This window comes from Marmota monax, unplaced genomic scaffold, assembly GCF_021218885.2.
Source record: "Marmota monax isolate L192 unplaced genomic scaffold, Marmota_monax_Labrador192_F-V1.1 WCK01_AAM20220418_F8-fsc00022, whole genome shotgun sequence".
Classification (NCBI taxonomy): Eukaryota; Metazoa; Chordata; class Mammalia; order Rodentia; family Sciuridae; genus Marmota; species Marmota monax.
Genome location: NW_026695215.1, coordinates 25,227,465 through 25,253,333, shown reverse-complemented (window position 1 = coordinate 25,253,333; position 25,869 = coordinate 25,227,465). Strand labels below are relative to the sequence as shown.

Genomic DNA, 25,869 nt, shown 5'->3' with positions numbered 1-25,869 from the left:
GTTGCCCAATGCCTCAGTGTGCCATGCAGTGGCAGGGGCAGAGAAGGGGCAGGTTCTAGCATGGGCTTACTGCCTGCCCCTACCCTGCCCCATTCATGAGGCATGACTGTGTTTGTACTCTGGGCAGGGACCTCATGGAGGCAGCAAGTGGGGCAGACCCCTTTCCCAAGGGCTGCCTCCTCCTCCCCAGGCTCATAGCAGAGAACCTTAGGGAAATACTCATCTCTTTTGTGGTTTCCTTGTCAGAACACCCTTCAGGGTGACTGCTACTCAATGTTACAAGTTCTTCCTGACGTCTAGCCTTAGTCACTCTTGCTGTTGCACCTGATTCATTTATCAGAAGACAAGTTGAGGGCCCTATTATCCTGCCACCCAGCCTGACATCACTGAACTTTCCCTCGGGCATGTTCCCACTCCTGGGACTGCCCAAGCGGCACAGGAAATGGCTGCTGGATGAATGTGTAAGTGAGTAAGTGACTTGAATCCTTCTCCCACGAGAATGCTAAGAAGCGCTAAGAAGTTGATGGGTCCCTGGGGCTGGAGCTGAGATGGAGACTGAAACAGGGACCCAGGGGGCTAACAGAGGGACAGGAGGAAAGTGACAGGATTTGGGGGGAAGAGAGACAAAGTAGAAGCAGCCCTAGAGAGCCAGACATGCAAAGTTCAGGGGACTCTGGCATCAAGGGCCCCGGTCAAGGATGGTCTTGAGCAGATAGGGCCCATGGAGGGACAGAAGGGCTGAGACGGGGCAGAATAACAGGAGCTCAGAGTGAGATTCCATGAGTGGGATCTTGGGACCCAAGGTGGGGGACAGTGGTCCACAGCACTAGCCTCAGGTCACAGAGCAAGGCTCCAGGGCCCTAGCCACTCAGCTACAACCTGACTCTCCTGGCAGGGAGTCTTAGCCAGGTAGTGCTGAGGTCAGGATTTCTACAGATCAGACGCTGAGGGTTGGAGCGACCACCCGGCCTGAGAGTGCATGGGGTTAAGTGGTGGGGTCAGCCTATTTCATGTACTCCCAAGCCCCCAGTCCTCAGTTTGAGGAGTCCGCTCGGAAGGCGAATGCTGCTCTCACCCTCTGTCCTGTGCTTGGGCACACTGGCACTGCCTGGCACTTACTTGGCCTATCAAGGGCCCAGCCCCCAGCCCAGCACCCGCGGGCTTCCCCGGCCCTGGGCGAGGGCAGCAAGAGGGAACAAAGGCGCAGTCTCTGGCTGCCCAGGCCCCCACCCCCTTGGCTGCCCCTGGCACAGAAGGACCAGGGCCCTGAGGGAGTCCGAGAGCAAAAGCAGCACCCGCCCCTTTGCCGACGCTGCGAGAACCCGGCTCCCCCTTGCCTCCACCCTGCGGGCAGCCGCTGGAAAACAGTGACCCTCCATTCTGAAGACAGGAGCACTGAGCAGGAGAGGCCAAGGCAGGCAATCACAAAGCTATGAGTCGAACCCAGGTTCCATGGTGGGCAGAACCTGGCCTCTACTGGTGGTCACAGGCTGAGCTGCGAAGGTGGTGACTGTGTTCTGCTCCAACGTGACTTGCAGGAAGCAAGGGGTCAGGGTCAGAGAAGGGAGAGCCTGGGCATCCTGACGGGAATGTCTCGGGGAGCTGCTGAGATGCCCTTGCTTCTGGACCACCCTACCCACCTTCCACCTGGGTCCCGCCTAATGCTATCACAGCCCACTTAAGGACAGAGGCGGAAGTGGGATCAGAATCAGCACCCGGGCTCCTTAAGTTCTGGCCTGGGACTCATCCCATCTAGCCAGAAGTGGACACATAAAGGCTCTGGAGCTCCATCCCCAAGGCCATGGTCGCCATCCTTCTCCAGGATCCTTTTCTGCTCCAGGCCACTCTCTCTACCCACCCCATGCCCGTGGGAGCTAGAGCTCAGCTCATTCCTCCCTGCAAACCCAGACCCTGACCAGATAAAGATCACGAGCATCCGGGCAAACACAAAAAGCACTTGGGGTCTCATTGTGCTTTGCCCCATCTTAGAGATGGAGACTGAGGCTTCATCCAGACAGAAGCCCTGCCTGCTCCCTGCCAACTGGGGGACACCTCTGGCTGGTCTAAGCAAGTGCCCAGCATACCACGGGCAGGACTAGCCTCACAGAAGCAAGCACTGGGGTGCCAGTGAAGAACACTCCCGTTTCACCTTCCTGGGGCCCCAAGCTCTTACCAAACACCACAACTCATTTTAAAGAAAAAATAATATTTATTTGCAATATAAACAAAGTCCCGTTGCTGGTTCGGGATATATATATATATATGTATGTGTGTGTGTATATATATATGTAGGGTCACAAATTTTCCTTCATAAGATCATAAAGCAAAACTGGCCACCCTCTGGAATACCCTCATTTACACAAATCTGATACATCTTTCTGGGGTTTTCTTTTTAAAAATAAAAAACGAGAGAGAGAGAGAGAGAGAGAGAGAGAAAGAGAACCATATACAGCTTGGAAGCTTTTTGTCAATTTCTCGACTGTGGCAAGATTTGAATCCACTGCCCTAAAGAATCCCTGAAAACCACCCCTGTGAGGTAAGATGTGGTGGGGGCAGAGTTTCCGTGGCCTCGCTCACATGCTGAGTGCTGGCTCCATCAGGGACCCTGGCCCAACTGCTCACCCCTCCCAAGCCCGCATGCATTCCTGACACCTGATTAGAACTGAGGAACAAAACTGGAGGAGGGTAACGGAATCCGTGGCTTTGTCCTGTAGTTATAGGGCTGGGGTAGTGTGGGGAGGGAGCCTCACACCCCTTCTACTAGTCCATCCTTGCCCCACTTGCCCCTGCCCTAGGGTTGAAATGGGTACATGTTTCTTGGTAGTAGAAGGCATGGGCAGGTGGTGAGCAAGGCAGTCTTCCAGAGAGAAGGGAATTGGGAGTTGCAGCTGGACCAAAGCAACAGCCAGGATGAAGAAAAGAACTTGGGAGGCAGGGCTGGGCTCTACCACCTAAGCTTTCTTTTCCCCTAGCTACTGGGTCTCCACTCCCAGTTACAGAAAGAACTAGATAGAAGTCTTGGGTAAGTATATAGAAGGGCCCATGGCCTGGCCCTGCTAGGGGCTGAGACCAAAGGGTTAATGCTACTAGTTGGCAGTCCCCTGCAGCCCCACCTCCAGCAGGATAGCGCAAGGAGGTGTGCAGGACCACCTTGGGGTGGATGGGAGGGCAGACAATGCAAAGACCCAGGTCCGGCCCACCAAGCACAACTTGAGGCAGTGTGCACAGGCAGACACAATACCAAGCTGGGCTGAGCCATGGGTGGGAGATGGCACAACTGGGGGTCCTGATGCCTGGAAAGCAGCAAGCCACCCCTTTAAGAAGTGTCTGCTGGAGAAACGAGCTCCATACATGTGCAAAACGCATTTGGTCAAGATCAACACAGGGTTTGTCTTTTCCATTAAAAACAAAAACACACACCAATAATTGCTTTTTGAAATAGGAAGAAAAACAAAACTGAAAACACTTCTCTCTCTCTCACAAGATCAAGAAAGGGATGAAATACTGGTTTATACAATCCACTGCTGCATGTAGCCTGAAAATAACACTTTTCGTTAAAAAAAGAAAAATCAAGAAGAGCTTGAATACTCTGTGCTCCGTGGAGCTTGGATTTACCTGCTAAAAGTAAAAAGTAAACTCAGGTCCATGGATGTGTCTTTAAAAACAGCCAGAATGGTCAGGCCACCAGCAGAAAGGAGTGTCCTGGGATAGACATGAGGGTCCAGGGACCCCCAAAGCCATGTGTCTGACAGCTGAGGCCTCTTTAGCAAGTCCTGCAGAGGGAGGCCTTGCCCCCACAAATGGCAGAGAGCTGGCCACCACTCAGCCTCGGCTTCTGCGCACAGGAGAATCCGTGGGTTCCTCGGGCCAGGGACAACAAGCTTGGGCCCCATCGGGCCCTGTGGAGGGCTGGGGGAGCCCTGGCACCATGCCCATCCTTGCACCTGGTCTCACGTGGACTCGAGGGTGTTGAGTGGAAACAGGTTGTGGTTGGTGGGCGTGGAGAAGTACAGCTGCTCACTGGGCGCGTGGTTGTCGCATGGGCTGCTTAGCCCCAGCGTCCGCTCAAAGTCCAGCAGCTGCCCCATGAAGTTGAAGTTAGGCGAGATGTTGGACTTTTTCCTCTTGACGAAATCATAGGCATCGTTTAGTGACAGGTTCATCTTCTGCATTAGGTAGGCTACAGTGACCGTCACTGAGCGGCTGATGCCTGCTAAGCAGTGCACTAGGACACCACACTTCTTGGAGCGGGCCTCATCTGAAACACAGGGGCATGGGTCAAGGCTGTGTGTCTCAAAGAGCCTCCCCAAACGGGTGGGCAGAGGGGCCACAGCAGTTGGGGCTGGGCACAGAGGGCAGCCAGGTGGCTTGTTGGTACTACCTGACTCTTGAGGGACCCAGCTAAGCCCAGTGTGGTGGGCTAGCAACTTGGGGTGTGCAAAGGGTTCTGCCTCGTTTTAGCTGTAAGCCCCTGCACATTCCCAAGCCTCAGCCTCACCTGAGCCCTTTTATTCTCAGTAGTCTCATAAGGACCCAGGCCAAACAGGGTTCAGCAAACATAAGCAACTGTCATGTCACAACTGGCTAGAGGATGTCTTCCGTTTCCTCTCAAATAATCTGCATCATGGCCAATAAGCCCATTTTAACAATGTGGAAACAGATATGAGACAAAGTGACAAGCCCAAGGCCACCAGAGGCTTCTCCTAACTCAGCACCTTCTGCTACAGACCATGACCTGGGGGTGGGGGGCGGTGCTTGTTCTCTTACTCCCAGTGCCTCCTGCAAAGTGGGCCTGAGGGAGGAAGTGGGTTGCCTGGCCCTATCCTGGGCTCTGGGCTCGGCCCAGCTAGTCCCGAAGGTCTTAGCTCCAGCTTCTGAAGAGCCAGGGACTAAGATAACAGCCACATCTGGGGTTTCTCAGGTGGGATTAGCTTAAGTGGGGGCCCTTCCAGTGATTTCTCCCCATAGCCAACTGGATTCGGCCAGTCTTCCCTTCTTTCTTCATCCTCCCAGTTTCCCCCACTGCTACCCAGACTCCTCTGCCAGACACACAGTAGGTGCACAGTAAATGATGGTTGAGCTCCTGAACAATTTAGCCCTGTGATCTCTCCTCTCCACTCTCAGTGCCATAGCTGTGCCAGGGATGTGGACTAACAAGCAGCAGCGCTAGGCTCCTCGAGGTTTCCAGTTCTCTGACTCCAAACCTACTGGGAGCCAGGCACACAGTCAGCACTCAAACAATGTTCGCCTATAAAATGACACACAGGTTCCCATTTTTTTTTTTTTTTTGTATCAAGAATCAAACCCAGAGGTGCTTTACCACTGAGCCACATCCCCAGCCTTTCAGTTTTGGAGACAGAGCCTTGCTACACTGCTGAGGCTGGCTTTGAACTTGGATCCTCGTACTTCAGTCTCCCAAGTCACTGGGATTACAGCCACCTCACCTGGCTCCAAGTTCTTTATTGCCTCTGGCCTCCCTCCCCCATTTCTACTCAACAAAGGGGACTCAGGACTAAGCATATGTAGGTGCTTAGTCCAGACTCAGGGACTAACAGGATGGTCCCTTGGCTACGACACTAGGGACAGGACTAGCAGGAGAGGAGACAGATGTTGCAGCTCTGTATGGAGAAGTGTGGTCTGACCTTGAGATCTGGAGTGAGAGAAAGAGGTAGTGGAAAAAGGGTTCCAGAGAGGTCACACGAGGTGTGGGGAATGCCTAGCCCACAAACCCACTCCCAGGGTCACACTGAAAGTTCTTCTGCTGACTTTATTTTGAGTCCTTTCAAGTATCTAGCTTAATCCTGTCCCAGTGAGTCCTATGGGATATTTGGATCTCAATTCCTTCACTTTGTCAAACAGGGAAAAAGATTCTCTTCTACCTCTGCATCCTGATGGGTCCCCTCACCCCTACCAGATATGGGGGAACCTTCAAGGATAAAAGCACCCAAAGTAGGCTCAGCCCTGAGAAATCTGGGGTTCCCCTCTCTGTTCTTCCTCCTGGGGGGGAATGGGGAGGTCAACTGCTGAGACAGCACCTACAGTCCTCCTGGCATGTCCCCTGGGGCAGGGCTGGAAGCTCCAGGCAGCCCCAGTCGGGGGGGCCCCTCCCCCAGGCCTCAGCTTCCTTCCTTCCTCCCAGGCAGGCACCTAGTTTTGGTTCCCAGTAAGCGGATGAGGCGGGGAAGCCTCCCACTTCCTGTTATTAAAGCTAGCCCAGCCAGGCTGACACCAAACGCCCTCCTCTGGACACAGCCGCCATTGGGAAAAGACTGCCCAGGCCAACTCCATTCTACCACAGGAGGCTGCACAGAAACACTAGGTCACCAGGTTCAGACAGTACAGGGTCTGCTTTTATCCTAAGCCTGAGTCCCTCCCCATAACCTGGGTGAGCCCCCAGGCCTGGGGAAATGACTTGCAGTCCAATAACCTCAAGCTGACCAAGGAGGAAGCAGGGGGGAAACCCAAGGTAGCTGGGGATGTAGTCCTCTTTCAGGCTTCTCCACCTTCTCTGCACACTCCCTATATGCCAAGCAAACCCCACAGGCTGCTAAGAGCAGCTGGGGTCCCACAGAGACACTCTGGGGCACCACATTCTCATTAACTGCCTGTTTGAGATAAGTCTCTGGCCCCAGGGTTAGCTTTCAGTCCTCTTAGGTGCACAGTAAAGCCCAAAGAAGCACAGTGACAGCCCCATCCTGGAAAGACACGTGTGCCAAGGCGTGATGCAGAGCAACTGGGCCTCGTGGGAGTCTGCAAGCTGTAATGTTTTGGCTTGCTAAGTAAGAAACAACAGCAAAGCCAGAAAATATAAGATTGACAGCAGAGAGACCGTGACATGTTAAGAGCTGGGGGGAGCCCAGGACTCAGGGGACTGCTCAGGCCCTGACAGGTAGAGGGGCCTGAGGGACTCGGTGAGTCACAGCAGGCATGGGTACACCCACAGGTACACGTTGGCACATGCAAGGCACACACAGGTCTTGACAGGCCCAGAGGTACCCAGTTGGGCAGGGGCGACACCCAGAGTCTCACACATACCTTGATGCGCCCACCCACTCTGGCCAGAGCACAGCAACACTTACCAATGAAGCTGATGGCCTCAGGGAAGAACTGGGAGAGGTTCTGGCTCCAGTGGTCAGAGATGGGGATCTGCTTATAGGTAAACTCGCCACCATGCTCGAAGGCGTTGGGTAGGTTGGGCGTGACATTGAGGATATATTTGATGCCGTATTTGCCGAGCACATCCAAGTTGGTGGAGTCCTTGGCGCAGCCGAGGTAGAGGTAGGGCAGGATCTGAACAGGGAAGGCTGGCTGGCTGGATGGCACAGGGCTGCCATCCGATTCGGTGGCACTGCTGGGCAGCTCTCGGTCAGACTCGCCATCGGAGCAGTCAGAGCTAATGCGCAGGCCCCCCAGGCCCAGCACCGAGGTGGGCGGCGAACCGCTGGGCGAGGACGAGCTGTCCACATTGGTCTCACAATGCTCCGAGTACTCTGTCTGGAACTTGTTGAAACCACCTGTGACGGAGGTGAGACAGGGCCTGGGTGAGAGGCTGGTGAGAGTCCAAAAGGGCCACATAAGACCACTGATGGCCAGCACTCCCCATGTTAAGCATTATACCACCAAAGGGCAACATGGGTCATGTCAAACATACAATGTGCATCCTCTCATGTGTTCTTTCCATTTAAACCATGACCACTTCACAGATGAGGAAACTGAGGCCGGAGCTCTGAACCCTTACCCATAACACTTCAGCCATACCACCAGCTTTAGGGCACTTGAGGACAGGCACCAGCTCAATCCTCTCCTGCAGTTCTCATGCATACCTAGTATTCATTAGTACTCAGTAAGAGGCAAAGGAAAGTACACAATCCCCCCTCAGACCAGCACCCAGGGTCTGCAAACCCCTCCTATAGATGAGTCCACAGGGTCCAGAGCCACATTTAGGTCAGTTAGAGATAGAGAGGACCTGGGCCTCCCGATAGTCTCTGGTTGTCCACCTCCATAACCACATTAGGGGACGGTAATGTGAAGGTATAGGTTGGTCCTGAGTCCCCCCCCCTAGTTTTTATACTCCCACCCCCCCCAGAGGTAGATTGGTGAAGGGGAACCCAAACACACTTCTCTGGACCCTCCCTCAGAACACAAGGTTGTCTAGCCCTGGACCTGAAGAGCAAGAGGGTCACTGGGGATACACACTGATGGGAAAGATGGGAAGCGCCTTTCAGCTAGGCATGGGCCCTGCGCCCGAGGGTGCCGCAGGCCTCCCCTCCTCTCCCGCCCGCCCCGCTGCCAGCAAGAGGCCATTTTGGAATGTTAATTGGAAACACCGGCTGCAGCCACTCGCCCCCCAGCCGCTGCCTCCTCTATTCCAAAAGCTCTAAGGCAGCAGGCTGGGGACTTGGGGGCCCCAGGAGACCTGGGCCATGAAAATGGGCATTGCCAACCTTCTGTCCAAGTGCATCCAAAAGGCAGCAATCCCTGGGTGATAGGGGCCATGACGGGATCCCAGAGACCCCAACATAAACAGTCCCTATGTACAAGAAGTTGGATGGTGTTACGAAAGGTGCCCTTACTGACCCTGGCCTTCCAGGGACATGAATTCCACGCTGGACTTAGACCCTGACGCTTTTCGGGTTCCAGGAGGTTGCCTCTCCCTCCTTTTGGGCGCTCAGCTGGAGCCCGGGCACTACGGTCGCCCCGTCAAAAGAAAAAAATAAAATAAATAAATAAGGGGGGGGGGGGGTAGTTTGTTCTCTACCTACACGAATCGTGCCGAGAAAAGGGGGCACAGATCCGCCCTCCCCTGCCTAAGCCCACATTGTGGGGGACGGAGAGCGGATGCGGGCCAGGGGCGACGTGGCGCCCGGCCTGGCCAAGAGCGTGGAGAGGAAATAGCCTGCAGCAGGGGCATTAGGGAGCCGCGGAGGAACCCCAATCCCGTATAGGGTTTTAGGTGTTGCCCTCACCTTGGAGGTAGTAGGCCTGGCAGCCGTCGTCGCGTAATTTCTGCAGGAGCAGTCCGAGCACGGAGGCAGGAGCACCGGGCTCAGGTTGCCACTCGGCCGTGGCCTCGTCATAGAGCAGCACAGTGGCCGCCTTGCAACGCGTGGCAAAGCGCTCCTTGTCGGCGTGGTTGGGGATGATGGAGCGAATGGGCAGGTTGCCCTTGCGCAGGCGGCGCAGCATGAGGCCCGGGATGGCCAGGTTGATGGCCGTCTCAATGTGCGACGACTCGAAGAGCTCGTGGGGTCGGCAATCCAGCAACAGAAGGGACGCGCCGCCGCGCGCCTCCAGCTCCTCCTGCAGCCACTCGGCGCTCTTGCAGGGCATGGCCCCCGCTCCCGTTGCCGCGCCCGTCGCGGTGCTTGCGCTGGACCCAGACCCCGCACCCGGCTCCGACCCCGCCCGGGTGCCCCCAGCCGCCGCCGCCGCCCCCGAAGTCGACATGTGCACCCGCGCCGGGGGGCCGCGGAGCTGGTTTTTCATGGGGAGCGCGGGCAGCCCGGGGCCGGGGCCGGGCAGCGTTGCCTTGGGACGGCGCCCCGGCCGCGCGGGCCCCAGCCGCGTCTCCGGGCGCCCGCCTCCCGCCGAGCTGCGTGCCCGCCGCCCCGGCCTCCCGGCCTCAGTCCCGCCCGCCCGCCCGGCCCTCCGCGCGCGCCGCGGCCTGACAGCCCCAATTAAACAGCGACTCCGGCGGCCGCGCGCCCTGGCGTCCTCCGGAAGGCGGGGCCGCGAGGCCGGTGCCCGGCTTAAAGGCGCCGCGCCTCTGCTGCCCCTCCCCACAGTACGCGAGCTCACTAGCCGCTGGTGTGTCCAGAGACCCGTAGCCGGGTCCTATCTCCGCCTCCGCTGTCTCGCTGAGCCCGAAACCGGCTACGGCACGCCTAGGGGGGCCAGCCAATACGCCCCCTTTGGTCTCCTCTGGCTGCGCTCCCAACTTTTTAGTACCCTACGGGAGAAGCTGTCCTAGGGATATCCTACGCCTGGCACCTCACTTAAAGAAGCAGTTTCCCTGAGAATGGGTTCCCGGGAGGGGATTGCAGTCACACTGCGCCAACCTTCCCTTCTCTCGCCCGTTATCCTTAATTCATTCATTATTTCATCGAATTCGTTCAACAAATGGAAATTGAATGCCTATTATGTGCCAGGCATCGTGCTAGGGGGTCAACGTTTTAGGAGAGCTCCTTATCCTCCTGACAAGTCACAGGCTTGCAGAACCTCACCCCAGCAGACCCGCTGGGGAATCGGCACCTAGGTGACTGGCGGAGTAGGACGGATCAGGGCCGCTGCCACCCTCCGCACGCTGGGGTGGAGAAATTCTGCAAAGGACTAGCCCGGGAATGGAGCGCGAGCCCTTTAAAAAGCCTTTACAAGTGGGGTAGTGACAAGCGAAGAGTGAAGCGCCACGTGACTTTACCAGCAGGACTAGAGGGAGGGGCGCGCTCTTTATAATCTGCTTTCCTTCTCCTACAGGACTCTCAGTGCACCAATCAACTTTCGAGGTAGGCGGGCACGCGCTGCGAAGGCAGCCAATCACGATCAAAGGAGGGGGTAGGGAGGTGGAGCCCCACTGCCAGTTCCACCCAGCGCGAGAAGGGGGCGGGGTCTCTGCAAGCGTGGTGTCTCGGCTCGCTGGAGGGAGGGGCAGAGGAGGTGAATGGATCCTCAGGTAGCGCTGGAACAAAGCGGCTCCACTCCGGCGGGAACTGCTGAGCTGTCTCTTCTGGAATTAGGATGGTCTCCCCTTGGAAGAAGCGGACTGCGGGCCCCATTCCCTGCTAGGCACCTCTTTGGGGCGTAACCCCTCCACTCTGTCGAGGCTGGTCAGCTCTGAGCCACCTTGTCCCTACCCCCAACGGGGAAGGTTGTAGGGTCAAGGGGCGATAATGTTTGATATTTGCTGAAGTGAGTGAGATCCTCTGGAAAGCAAAGAATTTCAGCTAGAAGGTACAAAAAGCAGTTCCAGCAGCCGTCCCTCCCCATGCCCCACTCCACCCCTAACCCTCCAGTCTTAAAAGAGAGAAATAGTTTATGGGGTTCCATTGGCAGGGCTGTGTCCCAAAGGAGTGGGGTCTCTCGCACGGTTAGCACTCTCAGAAAGGCAAAGTGCAGCAAGAGATAGTCTTATCAGTGGAACTGGATGCCCAGAGATAAAGGAGAATAAACCCTCTGGCCAGGGTTGTCTTGGGGTTGCTGAGTAGAGCCTGCTACTCTGGGTCCCAGACCCTGTGGAAAGAGCTTCCAAGACTTGAAAGACCAAGACCCAGATTCTGTCCTGCCACTTGATAGTGTGTTATGCTACCGGAGGATGGTTCTCATCTCATGGTCTCAGTTTTTGCAATGTAGTTGCAAAATGTAGTGCTACTCTGGACAATGCTCAGCCAGTCGGCTGATCCATCCCCCTGGGAGGACCTCCTCTGAGGCTTCACCCCTGAAAGTGGGGGCGCTCTAGGTGCTGGTTACCAGGCCTAGAGGCAGCACTCAAAAAGAGGCCTGAAACCAGGCCTGGTGGCACACACCTGTAATCCCAGTGATTGGGAGACTGAGACAGGAGGATCAAAAGTTTGAGGCCAGTCTGGACAATTTAGAGAGACACTGTCTCAAAAATTGAAAAAAGGGCTCAGTGGTAGACAGCTCAGTGGGGGAGAGAGTGACAGTGGAAGCAAAGGAATGGCAGGAGAACTAGCCTGGCCCAATATCACCCAAAAATAAAAAATAAAAAGAGACTCAAGCAGGCACCCAGGGAAGGGTGAGCTACTGAGGAGTGACTCACTCACAGCAGTCCTGAGGGGCTACTGAGCTCTAGGCATGCCTGAGATGGGAGCAACCACAGTGACTCTCTCTTCTCAGTGTGGCAGCACCAGCAGCCTGGTTGTTTGCCCCTGTGCTCCATTATGGGTGTTATATGCTGGTCTGGGTGCTCCCCCAGATCTATGCAGGATGATGGCAACATCCTTCTCTAGGGGAGAGATTGGGCTTGGTGTCCCCTTCCCAGATGGGACCATGCTCTACTGACATGGTAGGTCAAGAAGATACCAGTTGAGGCTGGGGAGATAGCTCAGTGGTAAAGCATGCATGAGGCCCTGAGTTCAATCCCCATCACCACATAAAAAATAAACGACAACAATAAAAATGATACATATTTTTAAAAGCCATTCATAAAAAAAGAAAAGAAAAAAAAAAAAGAAGGTATCCATTGCCCAATAAGTCGGGGTGACATCCCCTGAGGGCACAGCAGAGTCACATTAACAGAAGGCTCATGTTATCCTCAAGCGAAGCTGGACTGCATGTTCCCCAAGCTGAGGCATGCTTGCTTCTGAGTGCCTGGTGAGGAATTGGTCATTGCTTTGATTAATGAGGATTGAATTGCAATGGGCATCTCCTCTGTGGCCCAACAGTCTCCGGCCCTCCACCCTACAGAAGAGGAAAGGAGGCCATGCAACCCCTTCCACTGGCTTGTGATGCCTCTCTTCTCTCTCTCCTCCTCTAGGGTCCTCCAGGGGGGACATACAACCACAGGAGAGGTCCACAACGATGTGGGATTTGGAAAAGCTGCAGAGTAAGGGGGTGGGTGGGATGTGCTCAGCAGGGATGTAAAGAGAGACAGGGTTTGGATGAATGCAAAAGGGAGGACATGTGGGGAGAGAGTGACAGTGGAAACAAAGGAATGGCAGGAGAACTAGCCTGGCCATGTGAGGTGCCAGATTGGAGGAGAGTCCCAAAGCCTTAGGATCCCTGCATCCCCATCTCTGTTCCACACTCCATCATAGCCACTGTTTAGCATCCTCCACCACTCTTCCTCACTTTGGATGCCCAATGGCATATCTGCACTCCCTCAAAGCTGTTCCTCTTCCTCCTTCCCTATTTCAAGTGCCAGGCTCCCAGCCTCCTTTGGAGCTCACTTCCCTGTCAGGACACATTCAACCCAGAACCACACAGAGGAGGGTCTTCCTGGCAGGGCAAGACTGGGCTGTGGTGGTGGGCTATTTTCTGGCTCTTTGCTGTTTCTCTGAGAGGAACTAAGGGTCCTCAAGAGCAGATGTGAACTGATATGCCATGTCTGCCTCCACCCCAAACATCCACATTTCTCAGTGACCCAGAAGATGTGTAACCAAGAACAGTATCAGCATCTTGGGAACAGACTTTCCTTTTCTCTCTGTGGCCCCTGGATTTCTTAGAAATGGGCCACTGTGATTCAGGTGCCATATGGTGGAAGTGGGGAAAGAGCCAGTTTTTTGCCCTCTCGGTCCTAAGGAGACTAGTCCAAATTTAGGATGAACTCCTGCTTGCTATCGGAACAGCTTTCTAATGGTGTCTAAATCCCTATGAGCGATGAAGAGGGGCTGGGCACAGGGGTCAGGAATTGCAATCCATGATGCCTGTTGCTGAGACTGAGTCATCAATGTCCAATGAAGCTCCCCCAGGCTGTGGTGGGAGATCCACTGAGACTCACTCTCCTTGCCCTTGAACTTTGGGATAGCTTCTTCTTCAGCCAGGCTGGTCTAGACAGCTAATATCTAAGCCAGGGACAGAAGTGGACTGTGAAAGAATTGGCAACTCTCCTCCCTGTATGGTACTCCTGGCTCTACACACAAAAGAACATACAACACAAGGCACCTGTATATCCACTATGCTCATAAGTGTATGTGCAGAACACACAGATACAGACCTATGCACATGTGTAGAAACACAACTCTGTATGTACATTTACTATGTCATATGCACATTGACACAAAACTATGTCTGGGGAAGGAGTGAATGTTTGCTTGAGGATAGCATGAGCCTTCTGTTAATGTGACTCTGGCTTGCCCTCAGGGGATGTCACCCCAACTTATTGGGCAACCCTTATCTTCTTGACCTAAGGTGTTGGGAGGTGCCTGAAGACAGACTCCCCATCAGGGTTGTTATCAGGCTGGTGGGATCCACACTTCTCTCTCCCACCAATCCAGTCAACTGGGCTCACTCTCCCCTACCGGCTAACCAGGATCTCTGTGGTTTCAAGCTTTGAATGGAACAGGATTCCACTTGTGCCTTCCTGCCAGCAGGGAGCTGCCAGGCTCTGGCTACCTGCAGTATAGCTTAGGGAAGCTGGGACCCTCTGGGGCTGGGAAGCCACAGCTGCCCAGGTATGTGGGATAGAGGAGGTGAGAATGCAGGGCCCTAGGGAGCAAATATCCCTGACTGGGAGAGAGGGTCATGCTCAGGGCAATCAGAACCCAAGACCTGGAAAGATGGAAGCAATGGCTTAGGAGATGGGTGGAAAGTCTCTAAGGCTGCTTGGAGAAGGCAAAGGAGAGGGAGAAGAGAGAAAAGCCTCAAGCTAGCCTCTCTTCCCATTCATTCTCAAACATTTTCTGAAAGCCTGCCCTGTGTCGGGAAGCGTACAGGACAGTGAGGTGAGGGTTCATATGGAATCAGATCAGTATAGTTCCTCGTTCTCTCAACTCCCCACCCACAATTCAGCAGTGACAGATCAGCCCCCTGGCTAACATCTCCATGTGGAGTCCCCATGAACACTCACTTGAGCGTGTACTTTCACTAACTACATACCCAGCCCACAAGGTCAGAAAATAGAGGATGGACATCTATCACTCTTCTTGTAAGCTCATGGCGCATAAATGATGGAGGCAAGAGACAGGAAGCAAACTTCAATCAGCAAACTTTCCTTTATTTGGCAGTGAAGTCAATCCATCAGGCACAGGAGGACTCATTTTCCAGGTATGGAGAAGGGTTCCCAAGTTACAGGAAGAGTCTGAGTTTTATAGTTTACAATGAGGGTGAATTAATTTGGAGACTGCGGGTGTGTCATTTGGACAGTCAGGGACCTGGTTGTGCAGGTTAAAATTTTAACTCAGCAAGGCAGTTGTAAAAAGTTTGAAACTCATTGTCACTGGGAAAGCTCACATCTCGGTGTTCACTGTTTATCTCTGGGACCCATTGTTACCTAGAGCTTCACCGTTTTCCTTTTTCCTTCCAGGACTCATCTGCAATGGGAAAGGTTAAAGGTTCAGGGCCCAATGTTTCAGTACTTGCCTTCTCCCTTCAGGATCCATTGAGGTGGGGAAGGGGTGAATGTTTGCTCTTGGTGGAGATGCTGAGGATGAACCTGGGAAGGGATGAAAGTTTGCTTTTTCCCTCGGGGCCCACTGCTACCGGAAAAGGATGTACTGGGAGACGTTTAATATTTGGCTAATTTCTGGGAGACGTTTAATATTTGGCTAATTTCTCTACCTCCTCCCGAGTCACACTGTCCCTCCTGGGGAGCTGTCTTGTAGGAATATTATTTTCCATAACCCTTCATTCCAGACTCTGAAAGGGAAGAATGAATTAGGGTGTTGGTCTAATCTGGCTGTTTCAAGCTGAGAAGAGGCGAAGTGGGGGGACCCCTCTTTTTAAAGTTCTGGAATAGAGCGTAGAGACCCCAGTGGGGAGGGGTGTGTTGGAGAGGAGCCCTGAGGTCATCATAGACAAAGTCCTTCTTTATTCTTAAAAGAAGGTGTTTTTGTATTGACATGGCTAGAACCTGAGATTGTAATTTGGCGGGGGGTTGGGGGCAGGGATTGAACTGAGGGGCCCTTGACCATGGAGCCGCATCTCCAGCCCTATTTTGTATTTTATTTGGAGACAGGGTCTCACTGAGTTGCTTAGTTCCTTGCCATTGCTGAGGCTGGCTTTGAACTCACAATCCTCCTGCCTCAGCCTCCCAAGCTGCTGGGATTACAGGCATGTGCCATCAGGCCCAGCCCTGAGATTGTAATTTTAATACATCCAAAGAGGCATTTTGAAAAGGATCAAGTACCTTATCAATATGTACTTGAGTTTGACAGGTCTAGTAAAATTTTTGAAATTGTTGAAGAAAATGATTTGTTTTGCCTGCTTGTGCAATGCCACCACTGCAATAGATGCAGAGGTAATTATCCTAGGGAAGAACAATGCCCGTTAATAGCCATAGGATAAAACATTAATTACTTTTACAGGGACCAGGTGACTACTGACCTTTTGGGAATCATTACAGTTTGTCCTGAACTTTGCTTTAGAGTCTGATTGACACATTGTTGCAGATGTTCTCACATTTTAACATGTTTTGTGAGGCATTATATTGTACTTGAATGGGTTAATACAGGTGCTGTGAGATAGAATTTCTTATAAAAGGAAATATTAAGATGGGTAACATTTTTAAACTTATTATATTGAAAAAAATCACTGTTCCAGATTTGAAAAGGCTCCTGAGTCATGGAGATGGACTTATTTTCCATGTTCCAGGTGGTCCTGGAGCCATTTAACCTTGTCTCTTACCACTCCCGATAGGTTTACATAGAAACAGCATTCTTCCCTGATTGGTTTTGCGGGATGGCAGATGCCAAGGAGTCCAATTAATTTGTGAAGTCAGTACTAAATTGGTGACCTGTTGGACATCTGCAATAACCTGTAGTGACTATTTTTATAGTGAATAGAGGTTCCTAATCCCCCTTGCTCCTATGTTAATCCCAGTGGATGTTTTTAGTCCTATGAGTAAGGGAATAATTGGGGGACTCTTCTATGTCTGTGTGTGCTGTTATTAGAATGAGTAGACTTTGGTTGTGAGGTAAAATGTCAGTTTGAGGAGTAAGGAAGATTAATGTTCAGAGGCCAGCTTAATTTTGGTAGGCAGGAGTAATTATGAGTCTCGCAAAGGAAAAAAGCCTCAGAATTCAGGGGGCATCAGGGCTGTGGCACTGACACAAGTGTAGGTCTTAAGTTTCATTAAAAGAACTCTTTTTAAATGCCCAGGTGTGGCTGTATTTTGGTTATAACTTTTTGCTAGTTGTTCACGACCAAGCTGGTCAAATTGACCTTGTTCCTATCTGCTGTTAAGAGTCAGCTGAGGCTGGGCACAGTGGCACATGCCTGTGATCCCAGCAGCTCTGGAGGCTAAGGTAGAAGGATTGCAAGTTCAAAGTCAGCCTCAGCAACGGCAAGCTACTAAGCAACTCAGTGACAACCTCCTCTCTAAATAAAATAGAAAATATGGCTGGAGATGTGGCTCAGTGGTTGATTGCCCCTGAATTCAATTCCCAGTACAAAAGGAGAAGGAGAAGGAGAAAAGAGTCAGCTGAGTTCCCACAGGGGTCATTCTTGGGGAACTTGAGAGCAGCTTCTTAGCTCTTTTAGTATCATCTGCTAGATAGGGTCTCATTGATGAGGTGGCTTCCTTGGAAGCATCAGGAATGTCTCCCTTCTCCAATGATCCTCCTCTTTGCAGCAGGTGCACTGATAGGCTCTCTGTTCTTTGGTGGTCTCATTAATCTCTCTGATCATGAGATCATGTGACCCAGAATTGCAAAGCTCCTCAGAGAAGTGCTCTCATTCCCTGGGTTTAGGCTGACTCAGAGGGCAAGAGCCAAATATTGCTTTTAACTTGCCCTTTTGTTTTAAACTTAACCTTTAAGCCTTGATCTTAAACATCTAGCAAGCCAGTCTCACCAGTAAGAGTACTGGGCTTTGACTCTAATGTCTATAACCTTACAGTCACTTATTTATCCCACTTATTCAATTGGGGTCTGTGTTAGTACTGGAAGTGAGCTTATATCCTATCTGTCCTGTTGGTGATGGCTCAAATTCACCCAGGTTGTGTGTTCTTGAATTAGTACCTCTGCAAAACATTAACAGGCAAAGTTATAGAGTTTACAAGGAAAATACAAAATGAAATTAGCAAGAGTAAAAACATATTCTGCTTGTGTAATAGCTGTCTTGAATTTTGGCTGAGTTATACATTATATCCTCTGTTTGAGATCACAGTAATCTTTACAAGAAAAATCAGTTTTTTGAATACAACTTTTTTAAAAAAATATATTTTTTTTATTTGTAGGTGTACACAATAAGCTTTATTTTATTTTTATATGGTGCTGAGGATCAAACCCAGTGCCTCACACAAGCACTCTACTGCTGAGCCACAGCCTCAGTCCCTTGAATACAACTTTAAGTAAGCTGTGGTCTAGCCTATTTTGGAGTCATTCTAATATGCAGTGAGGTGGGAGACAGAGCCTTATCTCAGGTAAGGTGGGGCTCTTCACAAATCTTAGGTAAAGTGTTCTACTTCTGAAGTTGATCTTTGCCTTTTTCCTAAATGTCTTTCTTTTTTCAGTTGTCAGTGGACCTTTATTTTGTTTATTTATATGAGGCGCTGAGAATTGAACCCAGTGCCTTATACATGCTGGCAAGCGCTCTACCACTGAGCTCCAACCCCAGCCCCTCTTAAATGTCATTTTACAAAGTTTGTATATATTGTTTCCTGAATCTATATGAACTTTAGCTAACACAACATAACATTATATTTAAAACATGAATCAAAGAAAGGCTGAGAGAGCTTTTAACTTTCCTTTTGTATGGAAAAGTGGTAAAATGCTTTCATGTTTCAAATATTAACCTTTAAACAGATTAGGTTCTTGTTATCTTTTAGAAATACATTTAAATTTTTATCCCAGTATAAAGGGTAACTTAAGGTTCAGGTCCAGTTACAGAACATTGACTGATATAAGTAAATTCGCTATCTTGTAAGTTTAAAATTACCATTACAGACAACTTTAGTTTGGAGAACATCAGTGTGATAAAAATGTTCTTTTAAATTTCCTGCTTTAAAGACTTGTATACCTGGAAGATGTGTACACATTTAGTATGCTATACTGGTGTTTTATATTAACCAAGTTTAGCTTTTAAAGGAAAGTTTAGACTTTGTAATGTAGTATAGGACTCGAAAATAACGTTTGTTGCTGTGTAACCAACCAGTGTTGCACAGATCCCAATTCCTCCAAGACAAGTCACTTTAAAGAATAAAATTTAATAAACACCATGTTAAGAGTAAATTAATGTTTTAAGAAATTCTTGTCAGTTTACAACATAGATTAAACTTGGGGTTTATATCAGTACATTAGTGTTTGACTTTAAGGAAAAAAATTAAATAGCTTTAACTGATTATTCCATATACATATAACCAATTGAGTCACACACAAACTTGTTGAAATTTGCCCTTTATTTATATAGACTTTCTTATCACTTACTTAGACCTTCATGTTGTTTATTTCATCACACAAAAACTTTCTTACCCAGAAACATTTTCTTTTTTTTGAATACCATTTTTAAAAATATTATTATTATTTTTTCAAAAATTTTTTAGTTATTGATGGACCTTTATTTTATTCATTTATTTATATGTGATACTGAGAATTGAAGGCAAGTGCTCTACCACTGAGCTACAACTCCAGCCTTAAATATTATTTATTTTTAGTGATGAACACAACATCTTTTTTTATGTGGTGCTGAGGATGGAACCCAGTGCCTCACACATGCAAGGCAAGTGCTCAACGACTGAGCTACAGCCCCAGCCCCCAGAAACATTTTATTTTACCTTCTACTAAATATATTTCCATACCTAATACTTTCTAATTTCTCTTTCCTATCTCTTGACCCCTCTTTTTGTTCACAATCTGAAACAACCTTTATGAAATTTCTAAATTTAGGCAAATTACTCCATTTTAATAAGAAGAAATACTTTATGTTATTTACAGCACTCTAATTAAAACACAGTTAAAATTTTTGGACCCCTTGCACATAGAATTATGTCTGTTTACCAAATTATTAAAACATAAACAATGTTCAAGTATATCATCCTATGGAATTCAAGAAGCTAAGAGTACTTGATGTTATATTTAACAGCATTTTTTTATACTTGTTTTTAGTTATAAGAGGACACAATATCTTTCTTTCTTTCTTTATTTTTATGTGGTGCTGAGGATCGAACCCAGTGCCCAAGGATCTACCTCTGAGCCACCAGCTCCTTAATAGTTAGCATTTTTAACTTTACAAATTAATCAGATGCTTTTAACAAACACGTTTATGAAGATTAATCTCATATATCTCAATTTACTTATTAATTCTAAGACTTAAGGTATCAGACAAGTGTATTGAACAGCATGCACCTCTTCCTTGTTGAAGAAAAATCCTAGAAATAATGGATTTATAGATTTACTTTGTCATCTGGGTACCCAATGTAAACTGAATCTTTCAAACCACATGAATTAAAGGTACTTGGATCCTTTTTTTAAAAATTTTAATTCATGAACGCTCATTCATCTATATGACAATTTCAACACACAAACACATGCAGACAGTGCAATACAGAACAAACAAGTAAAAACCCTTTATAGTTAGGTAAGATATTTGATCAGAAAAACACATTAACCTAGGAGCACCAGATCAAAATCATGAGCTCAAAAAATATAGATTTTAAAAAAAAAGAGTTCTAGGAGAAAAAAATGATATAGTTGTTAATTATTTGAGTAAAGTAGCATGAGAGAGAGAGAGAGAGAGAGAGAGAGAGAGATCGCCCTGAAATCATTCTTCTTCTGTGTTGCAGCCAGGAACAAGTAAAGGACACTTTTTTTTCTTTAGTCTAGGGTCTTCTCCTGAGCTTGTCATTTGCATTCCAATGCAAGTTTCCACACTGCCTGGCTAGGGAAATTGCTGCCTAGGGCTTTTAAACCCATGTCCTCCCCCCCCACAATTGGTAATCAGGCCAGGTTTGGATGCAGAAAATTATGAAACATTATCTTCCATTACTTTTGAGGAATGAGGCTGCCATGTCATGCCCCTTAATGAGACACGTCACTGATGTTGGGCTGGTTAGGTTTATTTTTCTCTCTCAGTGATAAACAGGTTAAATTTTTGCTCCGTAGGTAAGTTGAGGGTAGGGGCTTGAAATAAGTCTCCTTTTTACATAACTATGGGATTTACTCAGAATGGGGGATACTAATTAACTTTTTGATAATTATTTTAAGTTAGTTTACTAGCTAGTTGTACCCTTAAAATCTAGGGGTATATATAAAGGGGAATATTTGCCAGCTGCTTGGCCATTCACCACCCCTGTAACTTGGGGCTCCTTGGATGAATTGGTGGCTGCACCGAGGGGAGGGGCATCCACTCCAGGTACTGGTGTGGAGGTTTAAAGACCTTCAGAGGTGTGGCCCATTGGGCAGTGAGTCTGCGGAGACTCCACCTTTCTAGGAGGGGGTTTTTCCCTAGGAACAGTTCACCTTCCAGTGTCCCCATTGTCCATAGTTGGGATAGGGATTGGTGGGGGGTCTTGGGTTATGATAAGTTTTGCCCAGTGTCCACTCTCTCCATATCAGAAACAGGACCCAGCAGGTATATTAGAGGGTCTGGTGAGACCATTAGCAGTAGGGGCTTTTTTAGGGCTATAGATGGCTGAAACCTAAAGGCCAGAGAATTTCTTTATCAAGAGTTACATACTTGGGCCAAGGGTGCTGGTTTGTGCCCTTAAAATCTAATTTGTACTGTGGCCAAATTTGAGTGCTGAGCCTAATGAGGCATTTGATTTTGAGGTCACTTTGGGAGTAAAGGGTCTTGAAATTACTAATGAGACAACCCAAAGGGGAGTCCTGTGGAACTGACTGATTGATTCCCATGTGGGGAGGTATGACAGGTGTTGGATGGAAACCAAAGTGTCCCTTGGATTCTTTCCGATACCAAGCTGGACATTCCCACCAGAAAATGGGGAAACGTCTTCACCCCAATTTCAATGGTAGAGGGGCACCTGCAGTCCAAAAGGCAGGGTCTCAGGGCAGGGTACCTATCTGCTAGAGACCAGATAGATGAATCCTACCTCTCTAGAGAACTTAAGGCTGGTGTTGGATGCAGGAACAAAATGGCAAAGAAGTCTCCGATCTGGAGATTTGCAGGGCATAGGGAAAGGGAGGGATTGGGGAGTGGATGGCAAGAGTGTGAGAAGGGGGTCAGAAAGAGGATGCCTTCAGCACCAGTGAAGGATTCAACACAAATTCTTGTTTTGTCCACATAGCATAAAGCCACAAAAACCTACCCCAGGGTTGGGGTGGGTTATGGGTGGCATATTGACAGCTGTTCAGCCAAAGTGGACTCTGAGGGTATGGAGGGTCACTTTCTGTAGGGTGGGGAGGGAGGTGAGGGGAGCCGTCAGTCTAGGGATTCAGCTGTAGCTGCATGAGCTGTGGTTGGGAGTTCCCCCAACCTCAGAGATCCTTGGGGGTGCCGACATTTCAATGGTCACTTCCTAGGTCCCCATTGGTCATTTAACTTAACTGTAGGGGAATGGGAAGGGTGATGGGGAAGGTTTAATTATTTCATCTTGCTCCTGATCCTAGTAAACTCACAAATGATGGAGGCAAGAGACAGGAAGCAAACTGCCATCAGCAGGCTCTCCTTCATTCTGCAGCGAAGTCAAGCCAGCAAGCACGGGAGGGCTCATTTTCTGGGTATGGAAATGGCCCCCAGGTTACAGAAGGAGTCTGGGTTTTATAGTTTACAATGAAGGTGAATTAATCATTGGAGACTGCAGACGTGCCATTTGGACAGTCAGGGACCTGGTTGTGCAGGTTAAAATTCTAACTCAGCAAGGCAGTTGTAAAAGCTTGGAACTCACTGTCACTGGGAAAGCTCACAACTTGGTGTTCACTGCTTGTCTTCCTTCCTTTGGGCCCACTGTTACCTAGAGCTTCACTATTTGCTTTTCTCCCTCCAGGGCTCATCTGCAGTGGGAAAGGGTAAAAGTCTACGGCCCAGAGTTTCAGTATTTGCCTCCTCCCTTCAGGAGCCACTGGGGTGGGGAAGAGGTGAATATTTGGTTTTGGTGGAGATGCTGGGGATGAACCCAGGAAGAGATGAAAGTTTTCTTTTTCCCTAGGGCCCACGGTTACTGGGAAGGGATGTACTGGGAGAGGTTTACTATTTGGCTAATTTCTCCTTCCTCCTCCCAAGTCACATTGTCCCTATGTTTTTTTGTGGGGATCTGTCTTGTAGGCATATTATTTTTCCATTACCCTTCACTTCTATGCTTTGACCCTGGCAGACATTATCAGTCAAGTGCAGCACTTTTTCTTTCTGAGCCATCCCCTGGCTGGTCTCTACCCATTTAAGGGCAGTTCAGTTCACTGGGGTCTGGGATAGGGCCTTGGGCCTCACCTCTGTGACTTTACCTAGTGAAGTTCCCTTTCATCATTGGAATCTGAACTCTCCAAGGTCAACCAGAGCCCTGGCCAGGCCTCTCCTGTGGCCTCACCTAGCCTGCCATTCCATGTTCTTCTAGGTATCCCTAAAAGTGATAAGAGCTGCTGGGCTGGTCAGCCTGGGCAAGTGGGCATTCTAAGCTCTGCATAGAGGTGACTCGGAAATGGTGTTAAGAGGGCCTGCAGAAGAGCCAAACCTGTTTTCCTTACTCCAATATAGGCTGTGCTTTTACATACTTAGCCCTGCATCCACCTAGTTGCCCCCGTGGGCTGAACAGAGCAGGGCTTGTCTGACCGTTCTGCAGATGGGAAAGCTGAGGCCCAGGAAGGGAAGTGTCTTGCCGAAGGGCCTGGCTTGAGGCCCAGCCAGTTACTCACTTGCCCACCGGTGGCCCAGGTGATGGGAAGGAAACACATAAACACAGGCAAGTGGGAAGGGCTGTCTGAGGGAGGGTGGAGGCCTGCCTGGGGCTCCCAGCTAGGACTTCCCACACCCGGGCCCCCATGGGCTTATTGGGCAGGTGCACACCTGACTGTCTCAAATCATGTTCCCTCTGACCTTTCTGCTACCCTGGTCTTCCCTTGCTCCAAAGCCTACCACTGTCTCTAGTGTAGCATGCAGGCCCTACTCCATGGTCAGTATATCCCTTGGGGACCTACCCTGACCCTCTCCTCCCCTTTCCTCCTTCCCTCTGGGGTCCTATAGTCTCATCTACTCTCCACTCTCCCTCATACCCCCAGCCCAGGCTCTGACAATATCCATCTTGCTTCTTTTGCAGGTTCTTTGCCCTCAGAGGTCCTCACTCATTGGTCCCTCTGCTAGAACTTTCCTCTGACTGCTGTTTCCTTTGACTGTCTTTTTATCCTCCGTGCCAGACCCACCTATTTCCTGGGGCCAGAGTGGGTACCTGGGAAGGGCCTGGGCCAGCGTAAGAACCCCAGTGTATTTTGAGAATCCTCTGCCTCGTCATCAGTGACTTAAAATATGTTTGATTTTCCACTGTCATGGGATGATTCCAGAAACCTCTCACTTCCATGCCCTACTTAGGCCTCAGCATATCCTGCCTGACCTGCCCAGAGTCACTCAGTGAGAGTCCTGGAACCAGAAATCTCCTTGCTAGGAAGGAATGGGCCCCTGCTCTTGTCATGTGGGGCCTCATCCCTGATCTCAGATGGTACCTCAAGTCCCTGTGTCAGAGTCTCTCCCTCCCTGCTACGTGTAGCTAACCCTTCCCCCATAGGCTGAGCTACAACCCCACACCAAAGGGGGCCCTGGGTCCCAAGCCATGGTTTTAGTCCAATCGCTCAAGCCTGGAAGAAGAGCTGGGCTTGGTAGGGGGCTCTGACTCAGCCGGATGCACATCTGCTGACACTGAGGTCATCCCTAGAAAGCCAAGAGAAGCCACTCAAAACCCCAGATGAACCAGGCAGGCTGCTTCAGATTTCCCGGGGCCTCAGAGGCTGACAAAGGAGAGCTGTGGGGAAGGACTCAGGTAAGCCCAGGTAGGTTGGATTTCCTGCCCTTGCTTCTTGCATCCCCTTCATTAGAATCCCAGCATCTTAGCTATGGGCTGAGCTCCTCTCACATGATGCTCCAGGACCATGGGTAGCACCCTGTGAGCCCACCTGGGGCTCTGATGGATGGAAGCCAAGGCTTTGGGGAAGCAAGGATCTTTAGTTGCCTGCCCACTTGGCGACAGTGTCACACTTGGCCTCCTGCCTCAAGCTTCTGATCCTTCTAAGGCCACCACTTCCAGGAAGGGCTTGGAACCCGGATGGTTTGACGGGGCTGAGGGGCAGGGCAGGAGGTCATCCCAGGCAGGCATTCTCAGTCCAAGCAAAGATAAAGAGTAGTCATGGAGTCATGGTGCCCTGGTTCTATCTTTGCCAAACCTGCCTCTGGTTTTTGGAGGCATGAAGCCAGTCCAACCTTTGAGGCTGGGAGGGTGGAGCAGGCCAGGAATTCCCAGGACACCTGGCAGGCGGATGTGCCAGGGGCTTGGGCTGGGCCGCCTCTGGTGGGCAGGTCTCTCTGTAGCTGCTAGGCCTAATTGCCTCATTAGCATCTGCCCCGCCTGGGCCTGTCTGGTCCCCTCCCTGCCAGCCTACGCAGCCCTGTTTTTCAGGAATCACTCCTATAAGCCATTGATGGTGACGATGACAGTGACCATGATGAGACTGGGGAAATGGCCTGGGAACCGGCTGGCCAGGCCCAGGCCTAGGGTTGCTGACTTGAGGCCTCAGAGCCCAGCCCTCTCTTGGTTTTCACACCTGGTGCCGTCCAACATGGACTTAACTGTCTGGCTGCCTGCCTAGAGGTGGATGTGGGCAGCACCAAGAAGGAGTCTGGGGACTCCCCTTTCTGGCTGGCTCTACTCAGCTTTATTCCCACCACAGGGGCACATGCCCCGAGACTTACAAGACTTCCCTCCTACAAAGACTAGAGATGGGGTAGGAACTCTCTGTGAGGGCTCCTAGTGGGGCCCTCTGCCATGAGGACAGGGTGGACAAGGGGTCACCTCTCCTAGGGGTCCCTTGTACCCCCCCCTTGATCCTCACTATGGCTCACACAGTGTCCCATCAGAAGGCAGCACTGCTCTAACCCCTATTCCCCAGACAGGATGAGCTTCTGCCTCAGCCCAGGGCCAGTCAGGGCCAGGGCTGTGGAAAGGCCTTTGGCTATTTCAGAGGCCTGAAAGCATCAGCCACTTCAGAACCACCAGGCCCAGCCCAAGAACTCGGGATGAGGAGTGGCTGGATTCCCCAGGCCCCAGGCTCTACCCAGACATAGAGCTCCCAAGGGCTACAGGAAGTCCCCAGGGAGCTGGGGAAG

At 50.4% G+C, this 25,869-nt stretch overlaps 2 protein-coding genes across 2 annotated transcripts in view; one reads left to right on the top strand and one right to left on the bottom strand.

The window, feature by feature from the left end:
• Nucleotides 1-25,869, top strand: part of Glyctk (glycerate kinase) — a 264,580-nt gene that overhangs the window by 17,478 nt on the left and 221,233 nt on the right. The gene's annotated exons all lie outside the window — the stretch shown is intronic.
• Dusp7 (dual specificity phosphatase 7) lies at nucleotides 2,190-9,584 on the bottom strand. Its single transcript, XM_046431859.2, has 3 exons — nucleotides 8,967-9,584; nucleotides 7,080-7,514; nucleotides 2,190-4,258 (listed from the first exon to the last, which is right to left on the bottom strand). The coding sequence occupies exons 1-3, from the start codon at nucleotides 9,484-9,486 to the stop codon at nucleotides 3,951-3,953; spliced, it is 1,263 nt and encodes a 420-aa protein (XP_046287815.1). The 5' UTR covers nucleotides 9,487-9,584; the 3' UTR covers nucleotides 2,190-3,950.